The sequence below is a fragment of the Zootoca vivipara genome, chromosome 7 (assembly GCF_965207765.1).
Source record: "Zootoca vivipara chromosome 7, rZooViv2.hap1.1, whole genome shotgun sequence".
In the NCBI taxonomy this organism is placed as follows: domain Eukaryota; kingdom Metazoa; phylum Chordata; class Lepidosauria; order Squamata; family Lacertidae; genus Zootoca; species Zootoca vivipara.
In genome coordinates, this window is record NC_142590.1 from 5,544,873 (window position 1) to 5,562,215 (window position 17,343).

The window sequence follows — 17,343 nt, forward strand, 5'->3', positions numbered from 1 at the left end:
TGACTGTTTTGCAAGCAATTTCCCCATTATAGAATGCCTTTTTTTTGGTATTCAATTTTCTCTAAAGTATGTGGTTGTTTTTTCTGAACACTACCCCCTAACATAAGTATTTTTGTAGGTTCAATTGTAGAACTACCATTGTAAAATTCAAAGAAATGTAAATCTCAGAGGATTGTTGTGTTTGGGCTTACATAATAGTTTGATGAGAAGTACAGATTAGAATCACAGAATCATAGAGTGGGAAGAGACCACAAGGGCCATCCAGTCCAACCCCCTGCCAAGCAGGAAACACCATCAAAACATTAGGTACAGTTCTCTTCTAAAATCATGGGCGTACCCAGGATCAAAACTAGAGGGGGGGGCAGGCAAGCCATGCCCCCACCCCAGGCACCCGATTGGCTGGCTGGCGATGACGTAGCCGGGATCCTCCCAGGAGGCGTGGTCAACATCCACGCCCCCCCCAGAGGGGAGGGGGCAGTCACGCGGTCCTCCGCAACTCCTCTCCGCCGGCCTCTGCTCTTTTTACCCTGGAAAAAAACAGCACACGCCAATAGTAGGCTGGTGTGTGAACTCTCTCTCTCTCTTTCCCTCATGCCCTCTTCCTCTTCCTCCTCCCGCTCACTTCTGCAGCGTTACAAGCCTTGCCACAGATGCAGCTTTCCAGCATTTTCCAGGCAGACAGGGGCAACTCCCACCGCTGCCTTCCACTGGGGTCTTACGCTGTGCCCGCTGCGGCAAGATCGTGTACCCAACCGAGAAGGACAAAAGTGCGCGCCGCGAGCTGTCTTTTCTCTCTCTTCCTTTTTAGCTTCAGGGGGGGGCAGCTGCCCCCTGCCCCCCTGGGTACGCCCATGTCTAAAATGCAAACAACATCAATCTTCTCTCCTTCCTGGCTCCATTCTTAACCACCGCGGAGTCATCAAGAGCACATGCAGGAGGGACCATCAATTCCTGATGAGTGCAACTTGGGAAGAAGGTCTGTGAATCAGCGGCAGAGCTCGCAACTTTTTGCACAAAAAGGCTCCATCTGCAGGCAAGGGCCTTCCCAGCTATGCTAGGGATTTGACCTATGCTCCTGCTACCACTAAGCTACAACCCTTCCTCTAAAAAAGGAAGTCAGGTGACATCCATAGCTGATACACTTCAAGCACTCTTATACCAGGTGAGCGGTCATGGACAAACCTAGAAACAGTAGTTTGTTAAAGGTGCTGGAAGTTTGAGCTCTGTGAGGTTAATGCTGTGAACAAACTTTAGTTCCCAGCACTCTTTGGGGGAGACACTGGTGATGTGGATGAGATAATAATAATAATAATAATAATAATAATAATAATACACTGAATTAATATGCCCCACCGTTCTGCCTGTCCAGCTCTGAGGGCCTTCTGGCAGTTACAGCAGGGGTGCCCAAACTTTTTCCAAGGAGGGCCAGATTTGATGAAGTGAACGTGTGGGAAGGCCGACCACAGTTGTTGAGCTTTTTTTAGGATTGATGTTGCTGTGCTTTTTTTTTATATAGGATTTTACCCCAGGACATATACTGCCATGGGGGCCAGATTAAATCAGCGGGCTGGATTAGGCCCCTGAAACAGACTTTGGGCATGCCTGGGTTACAGGGAACCAGGCAGAGGGCCTTCTTGGTAGTGGCGCCCGCCCTGTGTGGAACGCCCTCCCACCAGATGTCAAGGAAATAAGCAACTACCCTACTTTTTAAAAGACATCTGAAGGCAGCCCTGTTTAGGGAAGTTTTTAATGTTTAATACTGTATTGTGTTTTTAATATTTGATTGGGAGATGCCCAGAGTGGCTGGGGAAACCCAGCCAGATGGGCGGGGTATAAATAAAATATTATTATTATTATTATTATTATTATTATTATCATCTGATCTGTAGGTTCAGTTCTGTGTTGCATGGATGAAGGGTGGCATATATTCATAAAGTTTTACACCACTTAGTGGTGAAAAAAAAACCTCAAAGTGGTTTATGAAAAGATAAAAGCAAGAAAAAAAATCACAACCATACTTTAAAACATATTTAAGTTAAAACACTAAAAAAGATTAAAATTACCTCAAAATATGAAGTCCCTGGGCTAAAATGCAGAGCTGGCCAACTTTGATATTTTTAGGGTCAGCTCTAATCTGTTTCGGGACCCAGGTGGCGCTGTGGGTTAAACCACAGAGCCTAGGGCTTGCTGATCAGAAGGTCGGCGGTTCGAATCCCTGTGACGGGGTGAGCTCCCGTTGCTTGGTCCCAGCTTCTGCCCACCTAGCAGTTCGAAAGCACATCAAAGTGCAAGTAGATAAATAGGGACCGCTCCGGCGGGAAGGTAAACGGCGTTTCCGTGCGCTGCTCTGGTTCACCAGAAGCGGCTTTGTCATGCTGGCCACATGACCTGGAAGTTATACGCCGGCTCCCTCGGCCAATAATGCGAGATGAGCGCGCAACCCCAGAGTCGGTCACGACTGGACCTAATGGTCAGGGGTCCCTTTACCTAATCTGCTTCAGGGCTAGAAATGTATTTTGCCCAACCAGAGGTGCTCAGGTTGTAGGAAATTGTTGGCACCACCTAAAGGTAACGTTTTTTTGCATATGGCGCACATGCACTTGGGCTGGTTGGGGCTGTACACATCACAAAGAACAACGTAACATTGACGTGTTTCTTATCTCTTAAAAATCATAAACATGTTTCTTATGAGTGGGAAAGTTTTCTGCCACATTTTGATTATAAGCTGTCTGCTGACCTGATTTTTGCCCTTCTACCTATTAGCAGGTGTGACTTAAGAACATATTCCGGTTAATTTAGATTGCTACATCCAAGAACAACAGCCCCAAACCCTTTAGGCTTTCCTCAGCACCCAACTCCCCTCCACTTTATGACTAACAGCAATAAAGAAGTAGTTGCCTCCAGACACCTCCTAGGAAGGTAGTAAACTTTCCTCATTTGGAGGTTCATTAAGCAGATGTTACGGATCTGTTATGGATGCTTGAGTTGAGGTTCCTGCATTGCAGGGGGTTGGACTAGATGACCCTCGAGTCCCTCCTGACTGTACAATTCTATGATTCTATACTATAGTAAGAGGCAGGAAGTAACTCAGGGTGCTCAATAGGAGCGGAGGAATTACGGCCGGGAGATGCGAAACCAAAAAGCAAAACTAATCCGTAAAGGATCGTCTCTGAGGTTGGCGCGCCGGGGACGGCCGGCAAAAGCGGAGCGGGCGGGTGGCCCGAGGAGCCATGGCGACCTACGTGAGCGAGCTGGAGGCAGCCAAGAAGAACCTGAGCGAGGCTTTGGGCGAGAACGTGAAGCAGTGAGTGAGGAGCTGGGCCCTTTCACCTTCTGTCTTTCGGCCCCTCCGGCCGCCGCGTCGCGCCCTGCGGGAGGGGCCTAGTAGGCCGCGCCCGAGCGCCGGCCTCGATTTATCACTCGCACCGGCAGGGCGGGCGCTGCCGGGGCGGCTCACAAATAGGCGGGTGGACGGGTGGGCGGCTACTGCGTCTCCCGACCTCCGTTCGCTTCTGGGCGCGCCTCCCCACATTTCCATTTCTTTGTGGATCAGTCTTTCGCCCGAATCGCTACTCGCCGATATATCGCTCCAAAAACGCCCTTCGTTGATGTGGGCATAAAAGTGCCGTCGACGTTTGGGTGGCAGGAGCGCAAAGAGCGGCGGTCTTTCGTTTTATGTTCTTATTTCATTTATTTCAAAAAAGTTATATATTACCGCTTCACCGTACAAAAAGCAAACAAACCAAACCTGCAAGCCGTCTGCGGAAAAGAGAATGAAATCTAGGGAAATTCACAACCCTACTTGCTTAAAAGTTAAAATACCAACAGAATGGATTAAAATTCACTCCAGCATTTCTAAACGTTTGGGTCTAAACTTGCCCAAACAGGTATGTTTTGAGCAGGTGCAGAAGAGCGCAGCCTGCTAGGTCTCCAGAGGCAGGGAGTTCCAAAGGGTTCTCAACCATCAGGTTCCTACAAATGCAGAAGGGGTCTTATGGGGCACCTGCAGTCGTGCCCATTCCACCAGCTGAAGTGGGCAAGCAGGTGCCTGTGGAGTAAGGCAAAATTTTATTTCGTAAAGTTTATATACTGTTTGATGGGACCTCTCAAGGTGGTATAACAAAATAAAAATAAAAATTAAAACAATAAAAACCAGCACTTACTTTTTTTTTACAAACCTAATTAAAAACACAGAGAGAGAGAGAGAGAAAGAGAGAGGCAGAGAACCAAAATGGAATAGACTATGAAACTCACACAAACTTTCTATCCATCTGGGTTGTTGTTTAGTTGTTTAGGCATGTCCGACTCTTCGTGACCCCATTGACCATAGCACGCCAGGCACTCCTGTCTTCCACTGCCTCCCGCAGTTTGGTCAAACTCATGTTCGTAGCTTCGAGAACACTGTCCAACCATCTCGTCCTCTGTCTTCCCCTTTTCCTAGTGCCCTCCATCTTTCCCAACATCAGGGTCTTTTCCAATGATTCTTCTCTTCTCATGAGGTGGCCAAAGTATTGGAGCCTCAGCTTCACGATCTGTCCTTCCAGTGAGCACTCAGGGCTGATTTCCTTAAGAATGGATAGGTTTGATCTTCTTGCAGTCCATGGGACTCTCAAGAGTCTCCTCCAGCAGCATAATTCAAAAGCATCAATTCTTCGGCGATCAGCCTTCTTTATGGTCCAGCTCTCACTTCCATACATCACTATGGGGAAAACCATAGCTTTAACTATATGGACCTTTGTTGGCAAGGTGATGTCTCTGCTTTTTAAGATGCTGTCTAGGTTTGTCATTGCTTTTCTCCCAAGAAGCAGGCGTCCTTTAATTTCGTGGCTGCTGTCACCATCTGCAGTGATCAAGGAGCCCAAGAAAGTAAAATCTCTCACTGCCTCCATTTCTTCCCCTTCTATTTGCTAGGAGGTGATGGGACCAGTGGCCATGATCTTGGTTTTTTGTTTTTTTTTAACATCTGGGTCGGCTTGTCTAATGGAATAGGAATATCTAAATAAGAGCACAGTGCCCTGTGCTGGAGAGAAGGTAAACCTTTCAGGGCCGGCCCACCCATGAGGCAAGGTGAGTTGACAGCCTCAGCTGGCAGGATCCACAGGGGTAGCAGATGTGGCCTCCAAGGCATTGCCCACGTCCACAGTGGCAGAAACGGCTGCATCTCCTTCTGGGGTCTGCAGCCACCTGGCATGATTCAGAGTCAGTCCCTGATTACCACTTCAACTCTTGGGTAAGGTTGCTTTGATTTCCCCCGCTTGTTCCCCCAATGTAGATCCTCGCTCAACTATTCTTCCCTGGCAAGGAGGAGCATTTTGTAGTTCAGTCTTCCCTTCTTTTTAATATACTGTAGAATGGGGAAAATTTATTGACTATTTGAAGACACACTGTAAACAAATTAAAACATTAGCGGGACTGATACAGAAACGTGTAATAACAGACAAGGGGAAGATAAGGGGAAATTTGTAAATACTGTATATTTTAGTTGGATATGCAGTAATAAAAATATATGAAATAAATAGCCTCAGAAAGGAGGGGAGGGAAGTCGAGGGGGAAATAAATTAGATTTGTAAAGATTCGGATTTTCTTGTCAAAATATTTGTAAAAGCTTAATATATAATTTTACTGGACAGGCCCTGAAGTCCTGGGATAAGCTTGTTTGAGTTGCCTCAATATTTCAAAGAACACATGGTATATAGGGGAGAGGAGTAGGTGGGAAAGATGAAGGTTAGTTTCTACTTTCAGTAATGGGTAACTCTGTGATGCCCAATGTAACATTTGTAAGCTTCTTTACATAATATTTTGTGTTTCAGCTAATATTGTTTAACGCCAATCTAAACTGGTTGCTGGTTAATTGCCTTGATCTTTCTGCCGGCATTCGTCCGCAGACAGATTTTCCGGGCCATGTGGCGAGCACAACTTTTCTTGTTGCAGCTTAAAATATACAGTATTTAAAACACAACAGACAAGAATTATCAGCCCTTCACTGAATTGAAATGCCCAGAATTAATATTTTTTATGGGGGCAGTATATGACAGTGGGGTGGGGGAGAGGCAGTTGTGACAAAGTCAGTTATGAAAGACCACCTACCTGTTTTACTTTTCTCCTGTGGCGGTGGGGTGAGCAGGCGAAGAAGAGATGTCCTCCCCCTAAAAAATGCACAACACCTTGATTGGGTGCTCCTGCCTAAAAATGGTCAAAAAGTTCCAGTACCTCTTTTTCTTTTTTGAAAAAAGCCCTTGATATAACCATGGTTTAATTGCGAAGAACACAATTTTAATTTTATTTACCCCATAATTTAATTTTAATTACCCCAAGGGAAGCATTGAAAAAAGCCAGCATAAATTGAATCACTTCCATGACAATTTCTAGCTGCTTTCTTTGGATTGTCTAATTAGGACACATAGGATTATGCTGGAGCCAGGCACTTGAGGTGTAAAATTCGACTTTATTATTTTCAGATTGAGTATTGCAGTTACATAATTTTCCAAAGTGCTATGTTCTGTTTCTAGGCTCTGCTATTCAACAGAGAGTCCTGATGGTCAAATTGTTCCTTAAATTTATTAACTCTGATTGAAGTTCTGCTTGTCTTTGGACTAGATTACCCCTGAGGTTCCTCTAATGCAGTGGTGGCCAAACTTGGCCCTCCAGCTATTTTTGGGCTACAACTCCCACCATCTATTAACTAACATGACCAGTGGTCGGGGATGATGGGAATTGTAGTCCCAAAACAGCTGGAGGGCCAAGTTTGGCCACCACTGCTCCAATGTATGAAACTGCATGATAGTCTCTCCTAAAGGGTTGAAGAGGGAAAGAGTAGATTGTTGAGAAGCGAAGGCTAGTATTGAGGATACACTATTTATATATTTCACAGATACTGGGCTAATTTGAAGTTGTGGTTTAAGCAAAAGATCAGCAAAGAAGAGTTTGACCTAGAAGCCCGGAGGCTCCTCACACAAGACAATGGTAAGAAAACTATATGTGAGTTGCTCTATGTGGCTTCCATGAATCTCATGCTGAACCTGGGGGTTAGCTGCAATACTGTGGGGTAATGAAAGGATTCAGCTATGAACAGTCCATGGGGTGGGTTGAACTATAGGGCACTGAAATTGCACCATGATCAATGAAGACAATGTTTAGCCACCCTTTTGGTTTTGGAGATTGAATCAGGCATTGCTCAAGCACCTCTAGTTCTGTACTTGCTGTGTAGACTCAAGGGGCATCTTACATGCTACTATATGATGCTGAGGCAAGGGCATGTTTTCTTGTAAGATGGCTTACTGACATCTTTATGTGAACTTCTTTTCTTTTGGCAGTCCATTCTCACAATGACTTCCTGTTGGCTATTCTCACACGATGCCAGATCTTGGTTTCTGCACCTGGTAAGTCAACTGTAAAAACGCTCATGCACCTGGACTTTAGGAGAAAGAGCTGTAGTGTGTTTACTTCAGCAGCAATTCTAATATTCATTTCATTCTGTCTTACATTGACCCACATTTTAGTATTTGTATGGCTGACATTTTAGTATGGTGATGCATGCTGAGTCTGTTTTACCATATTGGCCTGAATATAAGCCTCACTTGTTTACAAAATTCTGACCGTGAAAAGTTAAAGTGCGACTTATATTCGCATATTACGGTATGCAGCCAGGAGCGCAGGGCAAACAGCGCCAGGAGCGCGGCAAAGCGGTGCCCTCCCCCACATGTAGTCCCCTGGGGAAAGGCCACTGGCAACGCAGCTCAGCTCCCCCCCCCCCGTATGCAGCCAGGAGCAGCGAGGAGCGGCTTATATTTGGGTATTTTTTTCTTTTTTTCTTTCCCTCCCTCCAATTTTAAAGGTGCGGCTTATATTCAGCTGCTGCTTATATTCTGGCCAATACGGTACTTCTCAGAAACAAACAGAGCTGCTTCCTTCCCAAAATAGTTTTCTTTGAAACCTGGAAATATATATCTCTTTCATCATTGTAAAGTGACATTGGCAGGGATCTTAAGGAAGCTATTGATAAGTGACTTCAGTAGCAGATGTCTTTCTATTTACATGTGTGTAACTTGCCCTTTCATTGTCACTGTCTTCATGTTTTCAAGTTTATCTCTGCAGCCATGGAGGCAATACAACTATTTAACAAAACAGAACATAAATAAAACAGAACATAAATACTATGGGTGCCTACAGGGCTGCTGCCCCTTGGAAGTCTTAGATTATCCTTGCTGATACTTTGCCCATGAACAGACTTTGCCAAGTCCATATGATAAAGGTAGCTCATTCAGTGCTATTTAGCTTTTCTTACTCACTAACAAAAATAAGAGATAGGTTGAACTTTGGCAGCTGAGCTCTCTTTCAGAGGCTGGTTCCATTTTTGCTCAGAGCTGCAAAGAGAAGTGTGCCACCCCTTTGTATCGCTCGTCCCTTCAGTTCTTTTTCTTTTTCTCTTTCCTATTCTGAATTCATCTCATGTTACGTTTTCCTGCCACAGTTTGGCAGGGCATGGGAGAGAAGTAGTGGAAGGAGTTACCTAAGTTGTGTACAGAAATGTAGCAACTAAGGAGATGGGGAAAAGTAGATTCGAATCCAAGAAGTACTCTGCAGTTCTAAATTAAACTGATTCTGCAACCCTATGCACACTGACCTGGGAGTCATCAGCATTGAGCATACTGAGACTTACATTTGATTGAACATTCATAGGATTGTTCTCTTAAATGGCAAGAAGCCAGGTAGGCACAGGTGGCTGCAAAAGGGTAGAAGGAAACCAACTGCAAAAGGGTAGAAGGAAACCAACCATATAAGGTGGTACAATAGAAATACATATTAGAAACAAATTGTAAATTACAGTTTGGGTTGGGTCTGTTTTAAATAGCCAAGGACTGTGAGCCTACACATGCTTAGGTTAAATATGTGTAGGATCAAGCTGCAAATCTACTCCAGGGCAATTTGTCTTGATCTTTGGTCTAGGGCTGCAAACCTAGAATTTAAATTCCCTTTTCCCAATATGAACATCAGTAGGATATATGTTATTTCACTTTGCCAAAACAAATCTTCAGTTTGACAACTCTCTGACTTAAGGGTTGCCAGATCAGCAAGGGGAAAATCTGTTTTGCCTTTACATTGGTTAACAAGGTGGTGTGGGACATAGTCTTGGGCTATTGTTGCAGTGCAATTAAGAGGGAGAGTCCCCTGCACTGAAAAGTGGTGTTAGAAGAAGGGACAGCCCAGGTCAGCTTCATACATGTGTGTGGCCTTCCTCAAATGTTGCCTTTCAATGTCAGCTATTAAATGGGATCCCCCTTCCCTTTCAGTTACTATTCAGTTGCAGATCAGTGTTAACTGATTATTTTATTTCATTTTTCTGTTGTAAGCCGCCCAGAGTGGCTGGGGAAACCCAGCCAGATGGGCAGGGTATAAATAATAAATTATTATTATTGTTGTTGTTGTTGTTGTTGTTGTTGTTATTATTACTCCTGCCTTGTTCATCCATTTGCTGATCTGTCATTCCTACATTATGGCTTTGGGATCCATTCTCACCATTATGTAACACCTTTGTTACTCCTCTTGAGCTGTAGTCTCCTACAGACTCTAGATAAAAATATCAGTTTATATGACAAATCTACCTGATTCATAACCCATTTTAATAGTTTCAGGGGTTACAAGCCACTCAGATCTTTGGATACCTGTGCTTTTTCTGCCTTTCTCTCAGGCCTCCTCACCTGGGGATGCAGGTAGATTGCTCACCAAATCTCTCTATCCTCCTCCTCCTCCTCCCTTTCCATTACTCTGAGGCTTAAAAGCCCCCAGAAGAAGCTGGAGACTTTCATCCTCTCATCAGCCCCATGCTTTCCAAGTGCAAACCATCTGGGCTGATTTCTCATTGAGCTAATTGTTAGCAGCCTGCCAGCTTCATCATAACCCTGTACAGTATGACTAATAAGTCTGAGCAGCATACCTAGTTTGTAGGAACAGGTTGAAATGCCCATATTTTGCTTGTCTTAAGATTAAACAAACCTTATGTTGAGCATAACCTACACAGTAAAGGGAAAGTCAGGATAGTGGAAGCACATTTACTTGAAATGAAAGTAAGTGTGCTTGAGACTGCAGTGTTAAATGTTTTTCAGAATTCTGTTTCAGAAGTACAACCACAAGTCTGATCCCGAATGCGTTGGGAAATAAGAGTTGTCTTGATCCTGCCTAATTGAGTAGATTTGTGAGCTTACACACACAGAGAACATTCTCCAGAAGGTCTTCTCCCTGACTCAGGGAGTAAGGTAGAAGACCTATTGTGAAAGTGATTAAAATACAGTTTGGAGCTTGCAGGAGAAGATGACAATTTGCTCTTCTTTGACTCACGAGAGAATATCATAAGTCAAAGGGGTCTATTGTTATCTCTGTTCAAAAAATGCTTTTGTTATGCCCTGAAGCAGCACACTCTTATTTATCAAGTGTCACTGAGATTCATGTTCTATCTCTGTTATCATTGCTCTTCCATGTCCATGGAGATTTTGCCACAATACGGTGCTGTATGGAGCCCTGGTGGTCTTGTGCTTCCCCTGGTTCTCCTCCCCCCCAGTTTTCTAGCAGTTGCACTCTCATCAGGGTAACCCTGCTGCATTCCTCATTTTGCCAAACTTTGTGCTGGACTTCAAACTTCATGCTCAAAGTGTTGTTTTAAAGTATGCCATTGTTCAGGATCACAACCAGTTAAGTGCCCCACTGAGGTAAGTAATGTATAAACACATAATGAAAGGAGTCTTTTTTTCCTCCAGAATATAAAATATATTGACTGTGGTTCAGAGACATGAGTGTGATGCTGGGTGGGTGTGAGTAGCAGAAAATAGCTCAGCCCAGAAAAGTGGAAATTGTGGTTTGGGAAGCTGAGGCTCCTGGAGCAGAGCATAAGCAACCTCTGGCACGTGCGATAGACGGTGATGACCAGGATATTTAAATTGGACAGGGTGCAATGGAGGTTTAGATCCTTGCCAAATCTAAGACTTACTGTTTTCTTCTTTTCCACTTCCAGAGGGTGCTGGCTCTTTGCCATGGACAGGAGGTTCCGCAACAAAACCAGGGAAGCCCAAGGGGAAGAAAAAGTTTTCTTCCGTTCGGCAGAAGTTTGATGTAAGTTTGTCCATTCTTACATGCCTTAGAAAGATGAAAACTAAGCCTAGATGCTGGAAACCAACATGATAAGAAATGCAGAGCTGCCATCATAAATAGCAGCCCCATCTCAAGTTCCCGACACACTCTCCAAAACCTTTAGTACAGTTTACCAGGCACATCGCTACACTGTGCATTTCCACACCTCCACCAGTGGTAGCCACAAAAGCAACAATGACCCAACTATTAGAATACAAATTATGAAGCCAGAAACAGCAGCTGAAAGCAAACACCAAAAGAGCAGCACCAGCAACCGATACAGTTGAGTAGCAGCAAAATCAAAAGTGGAACAGGCCATGTTAATAGGTGCCACTTAATAACCATTCTGCATTTGTAAGAACTCGATCTTTTAGCACCTGCTCTCTGGAACTCCCTGCCTTTTGACATCAGGCAGGTGCTTTCACTGTACTCTTTTGGGTACTTGCTAAAAAAAAATTTTTTTAGACAATCCTACCCAGATGCTTAGAAAATTGATCGAGTTTTAATCTGTTTTAGTCTACTGTTATTTTAAAAGTTTAGGAAAGTCTTAAATACTTGTTGTTAACTTTTCTTACTGATTTATCTTTTTTTGTAAACCATTCTGAGATTATTTTACAATCAAGTGGTGTATAAATTGTATGAAATAAATTAAACAAATAAAAGATTGTTTTAAAAGGAAAGTTTTCAGTTGCTGGAAGATAACCTCTTGGGGCAGGGAGTTCTACATATGAGGTGCCACTACAACAGAAACCCTCAGAAGGCCGTCAGTGGCACACATAAGAGAGATGCAACAGCCAACCTTAAAGGACACCTTAAAGGACAGGCAGATTTGCATAACGTAATTTCAAAGGCTTTTGCATGAGCTTGGGTGGAGGAAGAAAAGGGAAGGAGAAAAGCAGAATAGCTTGGGGAGCCAGTAGATGTCATTATTAGCAGCAGTTCTAAAGATGTATGGGGTGTTAAAGACGCACCTTCCAACATGCCAAGTCAGGCTTTGCCCCTTCTGGTTTTTGAGGTGTCTCCTGATACAGTTTTAATATTATAAATTGTTCTGACTATCGGTCGAATAAAGTATATTGATTGATTGATTGATTGATTGATTGATATTATAAATCTCTACTCCCCAAGCATGAAGACTAGGGACACTCAAAAGTGCAAGTGAGATTAACGAGGAAAAAATATTCTCTGCTTTTGGTGCAAAGAATGTGCTCTCGGCTATGGAGAAGGGCATTATGTTCAATTCAAAAGTAGAAACATTACAATGTTTTTTGTTTTATTAATTCCTTTTTTAAAAACAAACAAACAAACACTAAAAGTAGCCTACAAATTGCTTACATTAATAAAATCAGCATAACCATCCATATGGTTAAAATTGGTAGAGTTCTAGCTTATACTCAAATAAGTAGGAAAAAATGCTCAAGAGGCCTCCTGTCTTTTACAACTTGCAACTAAGTAGTTTATTTAATGTGCAAATATATAAAAGAGGCTTAGACAGAATAAGATTGTTTTGAGAATTAGTTATACAATAGACTGAATAGCTGAATAGACTAAACTCATGTATAAATGTACATGCTAGTGATAAAATTCCAAAAACATGATAAGAATGTATACATAAATAAACTGGATAAGAATAATTGTGAAATACCCAGTAAGAAGTTGGATACCACACTGTTTTTGTGCATTTCTGTGGAGCTGCAGGATACAAAGTCCTAATTAATGTGATCCATATCCTTAAGACTTCAATCCTATATGCACTTATCCCAGAGTGTGTACTGTTGATCTCTGTAGGGCTTTCTTTATGTATAGGATTGCAGTTTAGGGGACTGCTATGATAAAATAATTTGTTTAATTTCTCTTATCTCTCTGAAGTCTTAAGAAAGTGGCAGGTTATGTGTCCAAATGGAGCATTATTTAATCTTGCTCAGTGTTTTAGACTAGACAGCTGAAATGTATTGTTATACTTAACAGCACCGATTCCAGCCTCAGAACCCATTATCTGGAGCTCAGCAGTTTGTGGCCAAGGACCCCCAAGAAGATGATGACCTGAAGCTCTGTTCACATACAATGATGCTTCCCACTTGGGGCCAGCTGGAGGGAAGGATGATTGTCACTGCTTATGAACACGGACTGGATAATGTCACTGAAGAGGCAGTGACAGTCGTTGTCTATGCTGTGGAGGTGAGATAACGCAGAAGGACAAATGTGGTCCTGGTTTTGCCGCAGGCAGAAAACGTGGTATTTTGTGTATGGTATGGAATTAAAACTAGCCATCTCTATAGAAATAAGCAAAGCAAAACAAAACAAAAGCAGCCTTTGCAAGCATATATGATATCACCTTTGGTGTTATTTCTCAGTGTATGAGTAAGGCAAGCTGACCTTTTTTTGTAACTCTGCTGGCATACAAACTTGTACGTTATAAAGCATTTAATACTGGCTTAAGTGCTGAATAAAAGAAAACAAAGCCATATCTGGTTCTGATGACAATCTTGACTCCCTGCCTTGGATTTCTAAGCTTCTCAACCTTTTTGCGCTCTCTCTCTCTCTCTCTCTCTCTCTCTCTCTCTCTCTCTCTCTCTCTCTCAGCTCTTAGTAGTACATATGTGCTTTGGTCATGATCCAAAGATCAACCAGGCTCTACCACACTCGAAAATACAGAGACTGACTTGCCTTCTGTTTTTCCATGATGATTCAGTGTGATTACAGAGAAGAGGCAGCGTCTATGTGAGCATTAGGCCTGTGATTTGCAAAAAGTGTCTGCAGAATTCAGGACCTTATGCTTGTTTCTCACATGCCTACCCCATTCAGAGATATAACAGAGAATGCAGGGGCTTGCATCCTGCATCAGACTGTGGGTGAGGGTAATTGAACCCTTCTCCACCTGAGGTTCCCATTCTCTTTGCTTCAGGCACCTCTGGAAGTGAGCTGGGCTGGAGGATAAAGGAGTGTGGGTAACAGATTGTGAGGGAGTGAAGTTGGGGAAGTAAAGATGGGGATGCCTCTCTCCCAGTCTATTATCTGCTTTTGATGTTAACCTTGGGGCCACTATTTCTTCTGCTCCTCCCTGCCTTTATAGTGGAACACGGCAAACATGAATTAGCAAAAGTTCCTAAGAGCCCTCAATCTGAAGGGCTTATGTCAGTTTCCAGCAACTCTAGTTCCAGTGCTGCCAGTCCAATAACTCTGGCCATCCCTCCTCGTTTCAGTTATGAGTCAGAGTCGCTGTTGCTGCTTAGAGTGGGGGTCCTGAGTCCTGACACTAAGTCTGCCAGGGTGGTCTTCTTAGAAGATAAGTTGTGCAGATTTGGATCAGGCTGATGTGTGGCTACACTAATGAGATGCATTGATTCCCTGGGTTGCTTCTGGGTAACAATTCAGTCTGCAATTTCTTTGGCAGACTTGATAGTGCAGCTCTGCAGCCTGACCAGGGGGTGTTCTGGTTTCAGGCTTGGATGTCGTGCAAAGCATTCACAATGTAATAATCGCAGGACAGGAACTGGAAGTTGTTCTTGGGAACATTTTACATTTTCCAAAGTACTCATCATGAGCAGTAAATATGAGTTCTCTCTCTGCAGAAGCATCTTAAGGATATCCTTGCATCTATCATATCAAGGAGAAAGGCCTACCGTCTCAGAGATGGTCACTTCAAGTATGCCTTTGGAAGCAATGTGAATCCACAGCCTTATCTGAAGAACAGCGTTATTGCTTACAACAACTTAACTGAGTGGTAAGAAAAGACCTATTTTAATGTGATACAGGACAGAACTTTAGAATATGAAACTAGCGTTTTTCATTCAAAACTCCTATTCCTCTTTTCCTCCCTATTTCTCTTTTCCTAGCCCTCCCACATGCTTGGCTCCCCCTCCTGGTCAAAACCTTGCTTCCCACCCCCCTCCTGATGATGCTGAGCAGCAAGCAGCCCTACTCCTAGCATGTTCTGGGGACACCTCTCCAGCAACTCTGCCACCAGTGAACATGTATGACCTCTTTGAAGCTCTGCAGGTAACTTCCTTATTCTGCTAGTTAGCTTGGCTTGGAGAGAGTGTTTTCTGGCAAAACCCCAACATAAGTAACCTTGGGACTTACAGAAAATGTTCTTTTCTGTATAAATGCATATACACTACATAAACTTCCAGGTTGTACCTAGCTGTTAACCCAGCAACTGTTTTAGATTTTCCAGTGAACTAAATTTAATTTCCTACTGAAGCTCCAAAAATTTAGGTTCTTGGTACAGTAATTCCCAAACTGTATGCTAGGAACATAGGAAGCTGCCCTATTCTGAATCAGACTATCATTCTATCTAACTCAGTGCTGTCTACAGTGACTGACAGCAGAAGTCCAGGATTTCTGACAGGAGCCCCTAGCAGCCCTAACTGTAGATGCTGGGGATTGAGCCCGGGACCTTCTGTATGCAGAGCATACATTCTGCCCTTCCCTAAAAGAAGGATGTATATCTTGAAAAATTAGTTAGCACATGCATCAAACATTCTTTGTCCCTTGGACTGGGGATTATGAAGAATAAGAAATACACAATTAGTTGCAGTTGGACAGTTTAGGCCTTTTAAGTTGAGAGTATGTTGCTCACAAACTTTCCTGATATGCAACCTGTAGGTCCACCGAGAAGCGGTTCCTGCACACACAGTCTATGCCCTCAATATTGAAAGGATCATTTTGAAGCTCTGGCACCCCAATCACGAGGAGCTGCAGCAGGACAAGATCCATCGGCAGCGGCTGGCTGCAAAGGAAGGACTCCTGACATGCTGAGAGAGCAGCTGGGCATTTTGACTTTGGGATCACAGGACTTTCCCAAGTGGAAATGTGGACTTCTTTCCTATGGAAATATTACTTGAGAAACCAGTGTGCTTTGTGCTTGCTTCTAGAAAGGATAAAAGAGCAGTGTCTCGGCAATGCTTATGCTCTTTTAATCACAGTGCACGGCAGTCATTCCAAAAATAGTTTTGTGTCACTGTGGAAAAGGGAAAGTGACATTGTTTGCTGTGGAGAACCTGTTCCTGTTATTATTCCCTTCATGGAATGAAGGATTATGACCAGAGATTGACAGAGGCTGGTTCTTAGAGCTGGCGAGTTTTAGGTAGGCCTGCAGTTTGAGCTGCTGCCCTGGGCTGCCTTTGCAACCATAGCGAAGAGCTTTGTACATAAGCAAAGAGCTTTTGTGTTGGGTTTATATAATGTATGACAAAAGGGAGAAATATTGATCCACGTTAATAAAATTGGCTGTAAGACAATTCTCATAAAAGATAATCTTTTTTTAACCTCACTTTTTTGTTTCAAATTTGAGTTTTGTTCAAGTAAAACATCAACAGCCAGTCTCCCAGCTACTGCCAGTGGCAAATCACCAATGCATTCCCTTGAACATGAATTTTTCGTTACAGTGTAGCTGAAAAGTAACTTACGCGTAGAGAGTTCATAAAACCAAAGAACAATCAACCCCAAATGTGCTAGACTGCCCCAAATTAGCCATGTTTCCTTTCAGCACTATTGTTAGATTTATTTGCAAGCAAGTCTCACGGATTTCAATGGAACATGCTTCCATCAACCTTTCAGCCCAAACCTTGTGTATGTTAGCTCAGAAGTAAGTCCCACTATGTTCAGTGCAGCTTAATTCTCAGTACACATCCCTAGAATTAAAGGTTTGCTCTTGATCCCCATTAAACAGGTGGGAATTTGAAGCTTGGTAATAGTGACTTGTTGAAATCCATTTGCACTGGTGTCGTGTAGTAGCTAATAGACTTAACCTGGGATAGCTCAGTCAGTAGAGCATGAGACTCTCAATCCTTAGGGTCATGGATTTGAGTCCCACATTGGACAAAAGATTCCTGCACTGCAGAGGGTTGGACTAGATGACCCTCATGTTCCCTGCCAACTCCACAATTCTGTGATTCCGTGACTGAGTTACAAATGAAAATGTTCCTGGTTCAAATCCCACCTCAGCAATGAATACTCTGGGTGGCCTGAGGCAAGCTACACACTGAGCCCTCTATTTGCAATATGGGGATGTTAACCAACTTGCCTTTCAGGATATTGTAAGGATTACCCACTAATGTGCATGAAGCTCTTTGAACAAGCACCCTACACAGGCTTTGATTGTTTGATAGCATGGCTAAAGTGGAGTTTGAACCAGGACCTGAGCTATGCTAGATCTCCAGTGCTACTTTGGATTCTATGTCCGGTAAGACTAGTATAAATTTTATTTCTTCTGATGTG

The 17,343-nt window shown here is 43.3% G+C and overlaps 1 protein-coding gene across 1 annotated transcript; it reads left to right on the forward strand.

Moving 5' to 3' along the window:
- The first annotated feature begins 3,185 nt into the window (after positions 1-3,185).
- Positions 3,186-16,364, forward strand: TADA1 (transcriptional adaptor 1). The gene is made up of 8 exons (XM_035123850.3): positions 3,186-3,304; positions 6,872-6,963; positions 7,314-7,379; positions 11,006-11,103; positions 13,090-13,299; positions 14,694-14,845; positions 14,958-15,120; positions 15,730-16,364. The coding sequence occupies exons 1-8, from the start codon at positions 3,231-3,233 to the stop codon at positions 15,880-15,882; spliced, it is 1,008 nt and encodes a 335-aa protein (XP_034979741.1). The 5' UTR covers positions 3,186-3,230; the 3' UTR covers positions 15,883-16,364.
- Positions 16,365-17,343: the final 979 nt, after the last annotated feature.